We start from the raw sequence: 17,840 nt of genomic DNA on the forward strand, positions 1-17,840 counted from the left end.
TTTCCTTGTAGAAATAAGTGTGGTTGGTTGCAGGGATTGAACTCAGGATTTGGACACTATCCCTGACCTTTTTTGCTCCGCTTCCTGTTTTCTGGTGGTTAATTGGAGCCCAGCTTAATAAGTATATTTTTAATCTATATATGTGTTATAGAGTGGTGGTATGGAATATTGCTGAAGGGATTATTGACAAAATTAAAAAATTTTTAAATTGTCATTGTTTAATGGAGCATTATTTTAGGTTTTAAGATAATAGGTTTATCTGGTTATTGAGCTATTTTGATGTCATGGCTGAAATGTCAAGTTTTAGTTATTAAATTGAATTTAATGTACTTGTAGATTTTTGTATCTTTAATTTTTTTTTTTTTTTTTTTTTTTTTTTTTTTTTTGTCGGTCGTGGGGCTTGAACTCTGGGCTTGGGCGCTGTCCCTCAGCTCTTCAGCTCAAGGCGAGCGCTCTACCACTTGAGCTATAGCGCCACTTCCGGTTTTCTGGTGGTTTATTGGAGATAGGAGTCTCACGGTCTCTCCTGCCCGGGCTTGCTTTGAACCGCGATCCTCAGATCTCAGCCTCCTGAGTAGCTAGGATTACAGGCGTGAGCCACCAGCGCCCGGCTGTATCTTTAATTTTTGAATAAAGAAGAACAAACATTCAGTGTTTATTTGACATGCCTGGGCTTCTTTTGCTCAAGGCTAGCATTCTACCACTTGAGCCATAATGCCACTTCTGCCTTTTTCTGTCATTAATTGAAGATAAGAGTCTCACAGATTTTCCTATCTGGTCTGGCTTCAAACTGGAATCTTCAGATCTTAGCCTTCTGAGTAACTAGGATTACAGTGGGAGCCACCAGTGCCTTGCCAGAGCTTAGCATATTTTAATGGAGAAAAACATAAAGTGAAAATATATTGATTTGGATTTTGAAATGTGTAGTCCAAAGGATGTTTTTTTCCTCTTTGGTGCTGAGGATTGAATGAAATAAAAAGATTTTTGTCTTGCACATGTTAAACCCATGTTTTGCTACCAAGCTAAACTCCTGGCTCCTTTTAGTCTAATTTAAAAAATACTTTTATTATTTTTGCATATAGTTTTTATTTGTTTGTTTATGATAGTTCTGGGACTTGAACTCAGAGCCTGAATGCTGTCTTAGCTTTTTGCTCAAGGCTGGTGATCGACCATTTGAGCCACAGATTCACTTGGGGCCTTTTTTTTTCTTTTTTTGGTGAACTGGAGGTAAGAGTCTCCATGACTTTCCTTCTCAGGCAGGTTTTTAACTTTGATCTCAAATCTTAGCCTTTCAAGTAGCTAGCATTACAGGTGTGATCCATAAGGCACCTGTCTGCAGTTAGAGAATTTGAACCCGTAAACCAGTTGAGCTATGCCCCAGACAATTTTTTTTTTTTGCTTTATGTATTTATTTTTTAGACAGGGTCTTGTGCTTCATGACCAGAGCCTCTGATCTCTTATTTTGTTACCTCGTCTCCTCCCTGGCTGAGATTATAGGCATAATCACATCCTGATGGTTCTTTGAGTTAGGATCTCATGGAACTATTTTGTTCACGCTGACCTCAAACTGTGATCATCCTGCTTTTACCTTTGAAATAATTATAGATATGAGCCACCACACCTGGCTGGCCCTCTTAGTCTAAAAATTTAACATTATCTTCAAATGGTTGATTTACAGATGTTTTGTTTTGAAAAATATTTTTATTATCATTAAGTAGTTGTACAAAAGAGTTGCCATTCAACAAAGCAGTTTATGAATACACTGCATTTTGATCAGTGTCACCCCCTTTCAAACATTCTCACCAAACCCAACCCATCCTTTCCCTCACTTTCCTAAATTTTGTAGGATATGAATTTTTTTTGCCACTTAACAAAGCAGTTTATGTCTACAGTGCATCTTTATCCAACATTTTCACTCCCTTAAACTCACCCCTTCCCCTATTTTTATTAATTTTGTGGTATACGCAAATGAATACTTGGCTGCATTTTCCCCTTCTTCCCCACTTCATTCCTCTGATCATCTCCCCTTGCCACCCCCCCCCCCCCCCACCTGCAAGTATCCATTTCCTGGTACATACTTTGTTGGGCTTTGACTTGGTCTTTCTAAGAATCAGACTATTTGAGTCTGTTATACTTCAGTTAATTTATTTGTAACCATTTACATAGCACTCAGTGTGATTTATACAAGTATGGATATACTCTAGCTACCACAAATAAGGGAAACTGTGCAATCTGTGTTTCTTTGGGTCTGGTTTACTTCACATAATGTAATTTTTTCCAGGTCTTTTCATTTCCTAGTGAATAGTACAGTCTCATACTTTCTAATGGATGAGTAAAATTCCATTGTGAGTATATACCACGTTTTCTTGATCCATTTATCCATTGAGAGGCACCTGGGCTGATTCCATATCTTTGCTATGGTAAATTATGATGCAGTGAACATGGTTGTGCTGTGGCCTTACTGTAGTATTTGAGCTCTATTGGATCCATGCCCAGGAGTAGATTTTCATTTTTTAAATCTTTATATTATTTTTATGATACATTATGACATACATACAGAAGAAAAAGAACAGAACACTACTGTGTTAATCACTTTTTGACTTAGTTTGCTTCTGGGAAAGAAGTAGACCCTTTTCTCTAGAGGTAAACTTGCTTAGAGTCCAGGATAATCTAAGAAACAGAACATTTGATCATCTTCAGCCAAGGGGACTTCCTATTTTGACTTCTTGGTTTTGTAATCTTAATAGTGTATCTATATCTCGATGCTTGTAATTTTCTTATTAAAATAGGGAAAATCTTTCTGGGCTTAAATATTTTTAGTTTGAATATAATGCTCAGTTGAAAATAGTATTATTTACCTTCAAGCTTTTATCTATGAATGCTCTTATACAATTGTTAATGACTGAATGGCTTCACAGATACACTGGCTGGCTGTGAATGGGCGAACAGAACTACTCCATGACCTTGTGCAGCATGTCAGTGATGTTGATGTTGAAGATGCAATGGGGCAGACTGCGCTGCATGTGGCCTGCCAAAATGGTCACAAGACAGTAAGTTCAGCCATGAAAATAAATCACCCTGACCAGGCCTGTTTTTTAATTTTTTTTAACACTTTGAATTCATGAAGTTTGTATTGGGAAGCACAAATATTATTTTGTTTACTACATAGATGACATAGATAATAACTGGTTAATATATCCTCTATGGACAGAGGGAATAGAAGATAGTGCTTTTCATCCCACCCACTCAAAATACTTGTAATTTGGCTTCTAATTTTATTTCTGATTTTTTTGTAGATTTTAATAGTTGAACATATGAAAATTCTAAATGATTTCTATTTTTTTTTAAGTTTTATTTTATTTTATTTGAGAACATACTGTACAGAGGGGCTACAATTACATGGGCAGGATAATGCATACATTTCTTACCAAGCATTGCAGCCTCCTCCTTTGTTTACCCTTCACCTCCCTTCCCAGCCTCCCCCCTCCTCCCACCCAATTATACCCCCCTCCCCCCCCCACACCAACATTGTAAAGCTGGTTTTGACATGACATTTTGTACTTCTCACTAAATGATTTCTGTTTTAAACAGTTTTGTATATTTTAGTCAAGTGACTTCTCTATTTTTTTTTCCTTTTAAGTATCAATTACTGGAATTAGTGTGGAAACATGAGTGTAGACACTGCTTACATAGCTCAAGTTGGATTATTTTAGTTTTCCATTTTTCTCTATAAAATGCATATACTAGAGTGACAGTTACTTTCTTATTTAGATTTCTGTAATCAGTGCAGTGTTTTTTATAACAGTGTTGTATAAAAATTTTTTCCTGTCACGTTTAATTGGTAGTAGTTTTTTTCTCTTAGAAGACTTAGCTGTCTTATATCAACATTGAGAGATTAAGATTTTAATTTCTGCTTTATTATTCCCATCCTATTTACATTTAAGTTTTTTTTTTCCTAGTTACATTCTAGCCAGGCTTACATCTGTAATCTCAGTTACTCAGGAGGAAAAGATTTGAAGAACTGTGGTTTAAGGACAGCCCAGGCAAAAAGTAAGGGAGCTTCCACCCTCCCCTCCCCCCCTCCCCCCTCCCCCCCCCCCCCAACCCCACCGCACACCTGACTTATCTGAAGCATAGGGAGGATCATGATAAAAAAAAAAAAAAAACACAGGGCCAAAGCTTGAGGCATGGCTCAACAGTAGAACATTTGCCTAACAAGCTTAAAGGCCCTGAGTCAAACTCTACTGAGAAATTGGGGGTAGGGAGAGAGGGGAAAGAGGGAGAAGAGAAAAGAGACCTTATCAGAAAAATAGGGCTAAAAGTAGAAAAATAAAGCAGAGCTACAAAGTATGGCTCAAGCAATAAAACACTTGCCTAGTAAGCACAGTATCCTGAATTTGAAACCAAGTACCAACAAAATTTAAAAATAATTATCTATTATCAATAGCATCAAGTTTAGGGAATAAATTTTTAATGTAAACAGGGTGTGAAATTATAGAAACTCAGATGCTTAATGTAGTTCAAGGTAAATTTTAATTTTTTTGTGTGTGCTGGTCCTGGGTTTTGAACTCAGGGCCTGGATACTATCCCTGAGCTGCTTTTGCTCAAGGCTAGCACTCTGCCACTTGAGCCATAGCTCCTTTTCTCGCTTCTGAATAGTTTGAGATAAGAGTCTCACAGACTTTCCTCCTAGGCTGCTTTGAACCATGATTCTTAAATTTCAGCCTCCTGAGTAGCTGGGATTACGGGCATGAGCCACTGACACCTGGTGTAAATTTACATGCATAGTAGATATTTACATGCATAATAGATATTCATCTATAGTTTTAAGTAGTTTATTTTGTTGATGATAATCTTCATGTTCCTAAATTTTTGAAGATGAATATAAGCCTTACTAAGCAGTCTAAAGTGATTGTTACTTCGGTTGATTTATGCTCCTGAAAATTAAAAGCTATGGTTTGACAATGGTGTAACAGACTGAAATCCTAGACTAGTTAGGAACAGTGCTTATTTTATTCTTTAGTTCTCACTATCTTTAGCCAACTTCAAAGCTTTTTAGCAGGGAGTTACCAGCTAGCCATGTATATTTAATTAAAAATGTTTGCAAAACATTAAAGCAGGTCATTCTTGAGGCACAAAGGTATTTTGACTAAATATTCGTAATGTATTTCCATATTCAGGATAGTTTTATTCCAGTGCTAGATTTAAAAAAGATACAATTTAGAGCTTCTGGGAAATGTAAGCAAATAATAAAAAGTTCTGTCACTGTTAATTTTCCTAACACAACTGGATAATGTTTTCTGGTAGATACTGTATAAGGGCTCAGAATCTCAGTAGGTTTTTAGGTGGACAGGTTTCTAATGAAGCTCTGTCCAGTCACTGGTTAATGAATTAACAATTTTTATTAATCTTTAAGCTATTTGTACATTTTACAAATTATATCATCAGAATGATTTAATAAAAAATAAGGATGCCTTGTGGCATTTTAGTCACATCTTAAGTGATCACATCACAACTTTAGCTTTTGCTTATAGCCTTGTTATTGAATTTCTATTTCTTTTTTTACTTTGTTCAGTGCTATTTTGAGAATTGATATTGATAATGTAGAGTTGTTTTTGGATTGTCTTGCCTTGTAATTTATCAATGTATTGAGCACAGGTGGTCTTAGTCACTGCCTTCAATTAAATAACTTCAGATTGATCCAAGCATTTGTTGTGTACATTAGTTTTCCATTCAGGATACAGTTTCATCACTGTAAAGGGTATAAAGTTTGTTGAAAATGTAGTGTTCTTAAAGATGTTTTGATGACTATAAGAAAGTCCTCTTTCTATGATTTCTTTCCTTTTTAGCTTTCAATGTTTTTTAATTCATGAAGAGAGGGGATCCCTAGTCTCCCTAATCAGAGTAGGAGAATGGTGAACAAGTCAGATAATTTAAAATTCTGATTAAAAATGCTTAATGTTATATAAATATAAAGTGTATAATTACTGAAATTGTAATTGATATATTAGCTTGAAAACACCAGTATTTTTATAAGTAAATAGAAAATTTCCTATTGTGCCTCATGTGTCTAATTTAAAATATTCAAGCAGTATGCTTCTCTGCATGAGCTTTTCTGTATTTATTTTAATTTAGTAAGTGTTCAGAGAATATTTTCCCTCTGAGATTTTTGTCTTTTATATAGTCATTAGCAATTTTTACATACTTGGGAACATTTGTCATTCTGTAATACATTTTAGGACTGTGTACTATAGAGAGTCTTGATACTATAATTAAACTTAACCTACCAAGGCCAGGTAATAAATATCTAATTGCAATATTTTTGGTAACTTATCTCATGATATTTCACATCTAAATCATGTATGTATAATGTCAGCAAGAAATCAATTTCTTTTTGTGGTTAGACCTTTTGCTTTACATTGACATATTGTCACTCTGGATTATCTGGGAATGAGAATCCATTTTGCACCTAACATTTAATTCAAGTGATCTCAGGGACACAGGAAAGCTTCTTTCCCCAACATGGCCCAGAAGGACTAGTAAAGTGCCAGAATAATACAGTGATAATGCAATGAGTATTATTAGTATTCATACAGCTAGTTGTGTTAAGTGATACAAGCTCTGTGCCTGTGGTCTAAGAGATGAAGAACTGACTTTTTCCTTTATCACTTCTACTATGCAGCTTGCTAATTGTTGATGTTAGTACACTTTACATATCTTCTTTTGTGTGTGTATGAGAGTGCTGGGGCTTGAACTCAGGGTTTGGGTGCTGTCCCTTATCTTTTTTACTTAAGGATAGAGCTCTATCACTTGAGGCACCATTCCACTTCTGACTTTTTGGAAGTTTATTGGAGATAAGAGCCTCCATGGACATTTCTTTTTTTTTAATTTTTGTTTTTATTTTTTGGGTCCGGTCGTGGGGCCTTGAACTCTGGGCCTGGGCGCTGTCCCTCAGCTCTTCAGCTCAAGGCTAGCGCTCTACCACTTAAGCCACAGCTCCACTTCCGGCTTTTTGCTTTTTGCCTATGTGGTGCTGAGGAATCGAACCCAGGGCCTCAGGCATGCAAGGCAAGCGCTCTACCACTGAGCCACCTTCCCAGCCCCCCATGGACATTTCTGCCTGTGCTGGTTTTGAACCTTGATCCTCCTGAGTAGCTAGTATTACCAGGTATGAGCCATTGGTACCCTGGCAGATAATTTCTAATGTGAGTTATTTTTATTTGTCCCTCTCAAAGAAATGAATGGAGATTAAAAAAAAGTATTGATGAAGGTTATCTGTGACTTTCTTGCTACTTTTTCTATTAGGCCATTGGATCAATAAATGATTGAAGTTTTAATTATCTTTTCCCCTTCTGTTTCAGAGCTTTTTACAAAAAGAAACCACAAAACAAAAACTTTCATTTATTACAATGGTTAATGGCTGCAAGGCAATTTATTCTTCAGACTCATATGTATTTTCTTATCCTTATTGTAAGAAAAGTGAGCTTTTCCTCTAATTTTCATCATGTGTTCACTTTTATCTAGTGAATCTATTGGAAATGCCATGTTTCATTTTATTTTGGCTATGACAGGACCAGGTGACAATAGATATTGTAATCATGCTTTCTTGCTATGATTTGCTGAGTTTGTCCCACTACTTTAGTGGAAAAATATGGTAGTCTAATGGCTAAATTGTTTTTCTACTATAAGTTCTCCAATATAAAAACATATAAGCATGGTAAAATGTATATTTTAAAAATTGTATTACTTCAAAACGAAACTCAAGGTATTTAGATACTTCTTTTTGACTGCTTGATAGTTATTTGGTAAGGAAATTATTAGGTCATTTTTAATGTAAGTCTGTGATTAATTTAGCTTATTTAGCTATGTCAGATTAACCATAATAATATCCAAAAAATAAATTCAGAAAAATTAGTCTTAATTTTATATAAATAAGATCATGGTTTTGAATGTAGGCTTAGCTTTTACTTGTTTCCCCAGTAGGTATATGTGTGTTAGAGTGCATGTTTTCAGACTTGAAATTACATTTTCGGCTTACAGAATTCAAGTGACTACTACTTTTTTCACAGAATGAATTAAATGAACATTTATCAAATGCTCATTTGCACATTACCCACTGTACTTGATAAGGTTATTCCTATTGTATCTATGTAGTTTTCACTATAATTTGTATGAATGCATAGTACATTTTGTTAATTTATTTCAAGTTTTTTATATTGCTAGGTTTATTATGCATATGAATAATGTATTTTCAGTGTATTTGCTTTTATCTCTTCTGGACCTTTTGAGAGATTATTGCCTTTTTTCTAAGATGTCTGTAACAGTAGTAGAATTATTTCTTTGAGATCATATAGACACCAAAAGGTGAAAGTCATGATCAGAAGACCTTAAATACATAATCCTTTTCTTATAGTGATCTAAATATGAATTTGTTTTATGTTTGTAGATTGTATTTGAGATTGTCTACATTTAAAGAACTATGTAGCTGATAAAACAGCTTTATATAACGTTTTTGTTTGATTGTTTGCTTCTGGAGATTTGAACTTATATATACTCAGTATTTAAGCTTTACTTCTTACTGTACAACAGTGTTAGAGTTTAGAATTCAAATTGGTATTTAAGTAAATTCAAGTAGCTATGAACACTATCTTAAAATCTTTTATGTTACCAAAATTTTTTAAATAACATTTTTTTCTCCTTCTTGTCAAACCAGGATCACTAGAGGGAATTAATTTTCAACTTTTAAAAAAAGTTTCCTTTAGTACATATTTCCAAATAATAAGCCTCTAGGGCTCCATTTTGATTTATCATTTTTGTTAGGATTTGTAAGTTTTGATTATATAATACTATTTGTATCAGAATCAACTTCATTGTTTACTGAAGAGTCAAGTAGTGAAGTATAGCAGCATTTTTTTCTTGATGATTGATAATTGACTTTGCTCAGGTTTCTTTTTGTAAATCACCAAGTCTTCTTTTTGGTTCTTGTAAGTATATTACAATACTATTTTCTACAAAGACAAATTTATTAGATAATTTGTCAGTTCTTACTTGCCCTCTAAATCTGAAAATTTCATTATACTTTTCTTGTGTTCATTTTTTCATGTTCTAGTTTGAATGTCTGTTTTGGTTTATTCCTTTGTGGGGAGGATGTTCCCTAAAGGTATGCTTTTCTTAAAGGATATGTTAATATTTAATTTTTTTGCCATGGATTTGAATAGTAGTGACATGGATGACTAGACAATTTGAAATAATTTCCTTGCAATTTTGAAGGCATATATGTTTTAGAAAGATTCCAGTGCTTCTGGAAGTTCAGTGTCAACTTTCTCTTTTTCTGAACATTTATTGATATTAGGAAATTCACCATATATATATATATATATATATATATATATATATATATATATATATATATATAATTTTTTTTGGGTCCGGTTGTGGGGTCTGAACTCTGGGCCTGGGCACTGTCCCTTAGCTCTTCAGCTCAAGGCTAGCGCTCTACCACTTGAGCCATAGTGCCACTTCTGGCTTTTTTCTTTTTGCTTATGTGGTGCTGAGGAATTGAACCCAGGGCCTCATGCATGCAAGGCAAGTGCTCTACCACTGAGCCACCTTCCCAGCCCTAGAATATTTTATATTGGCATTTTGTTTTGAAATTCTTTTGTTGGACTAGAAATTTGATGAGCTGTTTAACTAAAACTAGCAATTCATGCCTTTTAGTTTAATTATTTCTAGATTTCAATGGGGTTCCCTTACTCTTTATTCAGTTTCTGCAGTATATCTCCCCGAATGAAACTCATCTGTTTTCTCCTTAGTTGTTTTTTTCATTCTGTTTTCTCTCTTGTGGAGTTCCCAAATGTTGTTTTTCTCACCTTTTGTTGAATCATTATTTCTCCTATCATTTTTAGTTTTTATTCTCTGGCTATGTTTCCTCATATACCTATTCTTGGGTCATGGATATGATAATTGAGATTGTCAATTGCTTTTTTTTTTTTTTTTGTGCTGCTCTTGGGGCTTGAACTCAGGGTCTGGGTGCTGTCCTTGAACTTTTGTGCTTAAGGCTAGCACTGTACCACTTGAGCCACAGCTTCACAACCAGCTTTGTTGGTAATTAATTGGAGATGAGAACCTCATGGATTTTTCTTGCCCAGGCTGGCTTTGAACGAAAGATCTCCACTTCCTGAATAGCTATGATTATAGGGCATGAGCCACCCGTGCTTGAAATGTTTATTTTCTTTCTTTCTTTTTTTTTGGACACAATCTTCTTGGGTAGCCCAGTTGTCCTTGAATTTGCAATTCTCTTGCCTCAACCTCGTGAGGGTCATATTACAGGCATCTACCTCCATAGCTGGCATCTTTTCTAGTTTTCTTTGTTCCCTTTATTGCCTTTCTTTTTTCTTTTATTTTTGTTGGACATGGGGCCTGAACTCTGGGCCTGGGCATGTCCCTCTGCTCATCAGCTCAAGGCTAGGCTCTGCTGCTTGAGCCACAGCACCACTTCCGGCTTTTTCGCAAGGTAAGCACACTACCACTGAGCCACCTTCCCAGCCCCTTTATTGCCTTTCTTTATCTGAGTTTTGTTATTTCTTTTGATTTAATTTTTAAAATTCTACTTGTATAGTTGATATATAGAGGGTTACAGTTACATGAATCAGGTACAATCAGTACAATTCTGTTTTTTTTTTTTTTGGGTCCGGCTGTGGAGCCTGAACTCTGGGCCTGGGCGCTGTCCCTCAGCTCTTCAGCTCAAGGCTAGCGCTCTACCACTTGAGCCACAGCACCACTTCCGGATTTTTTCTTTTTGCTTATGTGGTGCTGAGGAATCGAACCCAGGGCCTCATGCATGCAAGGCAAGTGCTCTACCACTGAGCCACATTCCCAGCCCAGTACAATTCTTTTTGAACCATGTTGCCCTTTCTGTTCCTCTCTTCCAGTCTTTTCCTCCCATATGATTTCTTTTTTTTTAAGGTTTGAGGTTTGCCTCAGTTGTACCTTACACATTATTTTTCCATTATATGTAATGGTGAGATATAGAGTTGTTGTTTACTGGAAGCCTTGTGTGTAGAGACTGAATTTGGTGATTACTTGGGTGCTTGGCACTGTTGATTTTTTTTTTTTTTTGGTCGGTCCTGGGGCTTGAACTCTGGGCTTTTTTCCATTGTGCTAGAGTCTAGAGAGAAAATGTAATTTTTTCTACTGAGTTTTAAAGCTGTTTGCTGAATTTCTTACCAGGTGAAAGTGGGGCTGGAGGTTTTTCATTTAATTAATTGTGGTCATGTGGCTTCTCAGTGTTACTCTTTTCTTTATTTCCTATCTAATAGTCAGTCATGCTTCTCTATCGTCTTTATCCAGAGAATAAACCTCCTGTCTTTGAGACAGTATAGGCAGGGCTAGTGACTAATTGTAGTGTGGGATGGGTGGATCAATTTCTTCTATAAGCTTCTTTACTAATCCTCCTGGATTTAACTTTACATAATCATCAGAGATAACTGGTTCTTCCAATTCCTGTAGATTTTATTATTGTGAGATCTCTATTAGCAGTCACTTGAGTTCATCTTTCTTTGACACTGAATCAGTTTCTGGTCTTTCTTTTATTTGCCATTGTTTGAAAACTTATGTAATATGCTTTTGTATTCTTTCGTGTTCTTCCTTGTGTGTCTAGTCTCAAGCAATATTAGGTTTTAGAGCAGCAATAAAGATGACTATGTATTCAATCCAGAAGTAATCTTACTACTATAAAATAATTTCATTAAAAAAACTGTTTTCTGTTTTGCATGTATTATCCCCTCCCCCCCATCCAGGAAAATCTTAAAGGAGGATCATGGATATAATACCAGAAAATAGTATTTAAAAATTTTTAGGTGGGCCTTGTGCTATCCTTAATCATTACAATTGTATTTTTAAGATTTCTTATTTGCCTACTTTATTACTCAAAGGTTTACAGAAGGGGGCTGGGAAGGTGGCTTAGTGGTAGAGCGCTTGCCTTGCATGCATGAGGTCCTGGGTTTGATTTCTCAGCACCACATAAGCAAAAAGCAAAAAGCCGGAAGTGGAGCTGTGGCTCAAGTGGTAAAGCTGAAGAGCTGAGGGACAGCGCCCAGGCCCAGAGTTCAGGCCCCATGACCGGACCCCCCCCTAAAAAAAAAGGTTTTACAGAAATAGAAATTAGGGAACAAAGTACATATAAATGAGTATCAGAGAAATGGAGCCAGTACTGATTATTGTTTATAGGAAATGGTCTTTCTTTTAACTTTTTGTACTTTAGTACATAATTATTAAATTCTTTAACTTGGAAGGTTATAGCTTAATGCTTTGCGATATAGGATTTGACCAAGGGCCTTGCATTTCAACCATGACTCTAGCCCTTTTTTGCTTTATGCCCCAGGTTGGCCTCAAACTGTGATCCCCTTGCCTCTGCCTCCCACATAGCTGTGATTACAAACCATGGTGCTTGGCCTCATTGTAAGATATAAAAAGTTTTGTGTTTTAATATTCAGATATTTCTTTATTTACTTATTTAAAAAGATATTAAAGCAGTAGTGTTCAATTCACTTGCCATGTTTAGGTTTAATTGAATTATAATTAAAATTAAACATTTAGGTTTTGAGTTTTACTGGCCACATTTCAAGTCTTAGTAGTTGTATGTCACTACTACCTAGGATACAGTGCTGGCTGAGAGACTAACACATTGTATAACATTGATTAATTCTATATATGTCATGTAGTGACTGAAAGGGTCAGAGAGCTAATCAAAATTGAATTTGGCCATCATAAATGGTCCATTCATTTTTTTTTTTCTTGTTAAAACTTTAGATTTTCTTGTATGGATTAAAATTCTGTTCTCTTAGTTCTAGCTATGGTTTGACGTCTCTGGCATTGTTATTTTTTTTTTCGCTACAGACAGTGCAGTGCTTGCTAGACAGTGGTGCTGATATTAACAGGCCAAATGTATCAGGAGCCACTCCATTGTACTTTGCTTGCAGGTATGACATTTTATATTTTCATATATAAAGAATGTTACATATATGCTATATTTATAGATGTGAATACGTGCATATTTTGAAAAATAGTTTAATTCCAGTTGGCTAATTCCAATTGGCTGTTATTCTTCCAACTGTGCCATTTTGCTTTAGATAGAATATCTTTTTAGCTAAAAATTTTTTAAAGGAATTCCTCCTTGAAGTGATGTGCCTTGTTAGATAATGTTAACATGGCAACATAGGAAGAGTATTGCCTCAAAATTCCAGGGATCTGGGTTCTGGTTTCACCTATGTTTAGTTTAGTTTTGGCTTCATCTCTCAAATTACATTTCTTCTTTGAGCTTCTTAAAATTAACCTTAAATTTTTAGGTCCCTGAATTTCTACACATGTATACAATATATTCCAGTTTCTCCCTATCATTCTCCCTGTCCCTCACTTCCTTCCTAATACAATTTCATTGTTTTTATTTTCATAGTTCAACAGTCCATTTAGACATATCCATACTCTTACCGTTATTAGCCTAAATTTGTCTTCTAGTACCCAACATTATTATTATTTTAGTGAAGTATTAAAGTGCCATAGTATGTATTCTTGTTTTGAGTATTGAGATTATTTTGGATTAAGATGTCCAGAGGCGGGGCTGGGAAGGTAGCTCAGCGGTAGAGTGCATGCCTTGCAAGCATGAGGCCCCGGGTTCGATTCCTCAGCACCACATAAACAGAAAAAGCCGGAAGTGGCGCTGTGGCTCCAGTGGTAGAGCACTAGCTTTGAGCTGAAGAGCTGAGGAACAGGGCCCAGACCCAGAGTTCAGGCCCCATGACCAGCAAAACAAAACAAAAACAAACAAACAAAAAGATGTCTAGAGGCTTGGACATGTGCTTTAGACAGGTAAGCCTAGATTTGAAAAGGGATTATGAAGTGATTGGAAGGATAAAAATTAACTGGAGCCTGAGAAATAGTTACTAGGCCCCAAATATTGTGATTTATTACAAGTAATATGACTGACAGGTTTTTAAGACTTCAAAAAGCATTTTCTTATCAATCTATTCAAAGTATGACTTCACCCTGAGAAAAAACATGATTGCCAAGAATAATGGAAATTTTACTGTCTTATTTTTTAAATCTTCCATTGGTAGATTAAATTTTAACCATCTTTAATTCATAGAGAAAGACTTCAAAAGATTATATTTTGGGGCTGGGAAGGTGGCTTAATGGTAGAGTGCTTGCCACCCATGCATGAGGCCCTGGGTTTGATTCCTCAGTATCACATAAATAGAAAAAGTCAGAAGTGGCACCGTGGCTCAAGTGGTAGAGCGCTAGCCTTGAGCTGAAGAGCTGAGTGATAGCGCCCAGGACCAGAGTTCAGGCCCCACGACCAACGAAAGAAAAAAGAAAAAAAAGATTATATTTTTACTTGGTTTTATTTGTACACAGTCATGGTCAGAGAGACACAGCACAAATTCTTCTATTACGAGGAGCCAAGTATTTACCAGATAAAAATGGAGTAACCCCTCTGGACTTATGTGTACAGGTATGTTTTCTACATATTATTGTGGTCACCATTAAAATAGAAATTATGAATGATAATCATTTTATTTTTTAAATGAAAGGGTGAGTACAAAAATTCTGTGAAGGATATGACTTTTAAAGGGAACTTCATTTTTAAAACTTTAGTAATTTTAATTCTTGTTTTTAGGGTGGATATGGAGAGACTTGTGAAGTATTAATTCAGTATCACCCTAGACTTTTCCAGACTATTATTCAAATGACACAGAATGAAGAGCTTCGAGAAAACATGGTAACATAATTGTGCTAGTAGCTGAATAAATGGTTTGGTGGGTGGGTCTGTCTATCTGTCTGTCTGTCTGTCTGTCTGTCTATCTGTCTGTCTGTCTGTCTGTCTCTCTGTCTTCTGTCTGTCTGTCTGTCTGTCTGTCTGTCTGTCTGCCTGTCTGCCTGCCTGCCTGTCTGCCTGCCTGCCTGTCTGCCTGCCTGCCTGCCTGCCTGCCTATCTATCTGTCTGTCTGTCTGTCTGTCTGTCTGTCTGTCTGTCTATCTAACTATCTGTCTGTCTGTCTGTCTGTCTGTCTGTCTATCTATCTATCTATCTATCTATCTATCTATCTATCTATCTATCTATCTATTACCTGCCTACCTACCTACCTACCTACCTATCTACCTACCTACCTACCTACCTACCTAACCACCCACCCGCCCACCCACTCCAGTACCTGGGATTGAACTCAGGACTTTTCACCTTGTTCCTATTCCAGTTTTTTTTTTTCTTTTTTGGTCAGTCGTGGGGCTTGAATTCTGGGCCTGGGCGCTTTCCCTGTGCTCTTCAGCTCAAGGTGAACGCTCTACAACTTAAGCCACAGTGCCACTTCCGGTTTTCTAGTGGTTTATTGGAGATAAGAGTCTTATGGAGTTTCCTGCCCAGACTGGCTTTGAATCGTAATCCACAGATCTCAGCCTCCTGAGTAGCTAGGATTACAGGTGTGAGCCACTGGCGCCCTGCTCCAATTTCATTTATTATGACAAATATTTTAGTGACTTTGTTGGACACACTTAGAGTCTTAGCTATTTGGGAGATGTGGAGGATTGTGCTTCTAGGCTAGCTGAAAGAAACAGTGAGATGCTGGGCTAACAAGCAGGGTATGGTAGTATTTATCTGAAGTCCTAGCTACATGGCAAGTAAAAACAGTAGGACTTTGGACTGAGTAGACCCTACCCTTGGATACCTAAAATGCAAAAAGGGACTAATAGAATGGCTCAGGTGGTATAGTGTCTGCCTAGCAACTGTGAAGCCCTATATTTACTCCTTCAAATGTATATTTTAATAACTTGGATTTTACCATATTATAGAATAAATATAATTTACAGTTAACTGTACATTATATAATCTGTGGGTTCCATTCATTCAATCGGTTATGGACTAAAAATTATACTTATACTGAGCATGTATTAATTTTTTTTCTTGTCATTCCCTAAACAATATAGTATAACATGGGGCTGGGAAGGTGGCTCAGTGGTAGAGCGCTTGCCTTGCATGCATGAGGCCCTGGGTTCAATTCCTCAGCACCACATAAGCAAAAAGCAAAAAGCTGAAAGTGGCGCTATGGCTCAAGTGGTAGAACGCTAGCCTTGAGCTGAAGAGCTGAGGGACAGCGCCCAGGCCCAGAGTTCAAGCCCCATGACCGGACTCAAAAAAAGAAAAAAAAATAGTATAACAACTACTTACATTTTTTTTTTACATGGTATTAAGTATGAGAATCTATAGTGGTTTAAAGTATATGGGAGAATGTATGTAAATACTATCTAATTTTGTTTTTTGTGTAAATACTATCTAATTTACATAAGAGGCTTGAGCAGCTGAAGATTTTGGTGTCCAGGATGATTCTGAATCAATTTTCAGGGATATCAAGGGATAACCATATACAATTATTTATGGACTTTATGCTAACATTTGGTTCTCTGAGCCTTCTGTGTAGTTCTTCAGTTCTTCCTTAAAAGTTATTCTTAATGGATAGAGGAGAAATATAATTTTATAATTGGTAAATAATAGTATACCTCACAGGTTTTCTTTTGTTTTTGTGGTACTAGAGTAAAATCCTGGACCTCATGTATACAAAACTATGAACTCTATCACTGATACATCCTTAGCCCAGAACTCCTTATTGATTACAGTGTGTGTGTGTGTGTGTGTGTGTGTGTATGCGCATGCACACGCACACACACGTGTGCATGCATCCTGGGGCTTGAACTCAGAGCCTGGGCAGTCTTCCTGAGCACAGCTCTGTTTCTTGCTTTTTGTGGTTAATTGGATATAACAGTCTCACAGACTTTGCTGCCTGGGCTGGCTTCAAATTATGATCCTCTGGTCTCAGCTTCCTGAGTAGGATTACAGGCAGGAGCCACTGGTGCCCAACTTGAACTCAGGATTTTGTGCTTACTAGGCAGATGCTGCCTGAGTCATTTTTCCAGCTCTGGTTATTTTGGAGCTAGATTCTTACTTTTGGCCCAGAAATTCTACACAGTACTCCTATTTATGCTGGAATGTGTCACCTCACCCAACGTTTACTGTTGTGACAGATTCTCACATTTTTGCCTAGACTGACCTGGAATCAGACAGTTTGCAATATTAGCCTTCCTAATAGCTAGGGCAACAGGTATGTAACACACCTGATATTGATTGAGTTGAAGTCTCTCACAACTTTTTTTTTGGCTTCAGCTGGCATCAACAGGATCTTTCCAGTCTCCACCTCCTGATGGCTAGATTATAGGTGTGAAATGTTTGGAGATATATTTCTCTATATAATTTATTCCATATATTATTACTTTTTTTCTGTATTGGCTGATTTTGAACAAAGATTTTAAATCACCTTATTTCTATATTAACTCTTAAATTTGTCCCAGGCAAAATAATTATACCTTGACTTTATTTAACTGCCTTTAAAATGCTTATTAAACTAACAGCTGGGTTTTTGATAAAAGTTAATGAATCACTATGTAATTACTTTCTTTTAATTTATAAAAAAATAGTTACGGCAAGTTCTGGAGCATTTGTCTCAACAAAGTGAAAATCAGTATCTAAAGATTCTAACAAGCCTTGCTGAAGTTGCTACAACAAATGGTCACAAACTGCTTAGGTAAGCATGTAAGCACTGTCTCTCTGCTTTATCTCAATTTATTTAGTTATATGTCATTTGTCAGTAGTGAGATGTAATAAAATTTCTGACTTAACCACTGTTTAAAAGGAAAAGAGTAATCAACTGTTACTAAAGAGACTTTAATCTTTTAATACATAGTCTTAACTGTGCAGAGTATACTTACGTGAATTTTGGCTTATGTATTTAGAATTT

The 17,840-nt window shown here is 36.2% G+C and overlaps 1 protein-coding gene across 3 annotated transcripts in view; it reads left to right on the plus strand.

The window, feature by feature from the left end:
- The window catches only part of Hace1 (HECT domain and ankyrin repeat containing E3 ubiquitin protein ligase 1), a 65,016-nt gene that overhangs the window by 10,978 nt on the left and 36,198 nt on the right, over positions 1-17,840 (plus strand). For all 3 annotated transcript variants that reach the window (XR_011369450.1, XM_070010996.1, XM_070010997.1), the window contains exons 6-10: positions 2,919-3,050; positions 12,898-12,980; positions 14,413-14,509; positions 14,675-14,776; positions 17,521-17,627. Coding sequence is in view for 2 of the 3 variants with exons in the window: in XM_070010996.1 (XP_069867097.1) it covers positions 2,919-3,050; positions 12,898-12,980; positions 14,413-14,509; positions 14,675-14,776; positions 17,521-17,627 (521 nt within the window). In the remaining variant the exon portion in view is untranslated. The remainder of the gene's footprint in view (positions 1-2,918; positions 3,051-12,897; positions 12,981-14,412; positions 14,510-14,674; positions 14,777-17,520; positions 17,628-17,840) is intronic.

This window comes from Dipodomys merriami, unplaced genomic scaffold, assembly GCF_024711535.1.
Source record: "Dipodomys merriami isolate MVZ:Mamm:240054 unplaced genomic scaffold, mDipMer1.0.p SCAF_8, whole genome shotgun sequence".
NCBI classification, from domain to species: domain Eukaryota; kingdom Metazoa; phylum Chordata; class Mammalia; order Rodentia; family Heteromyidae; genus Dipodomys; species Dipodomys merriami.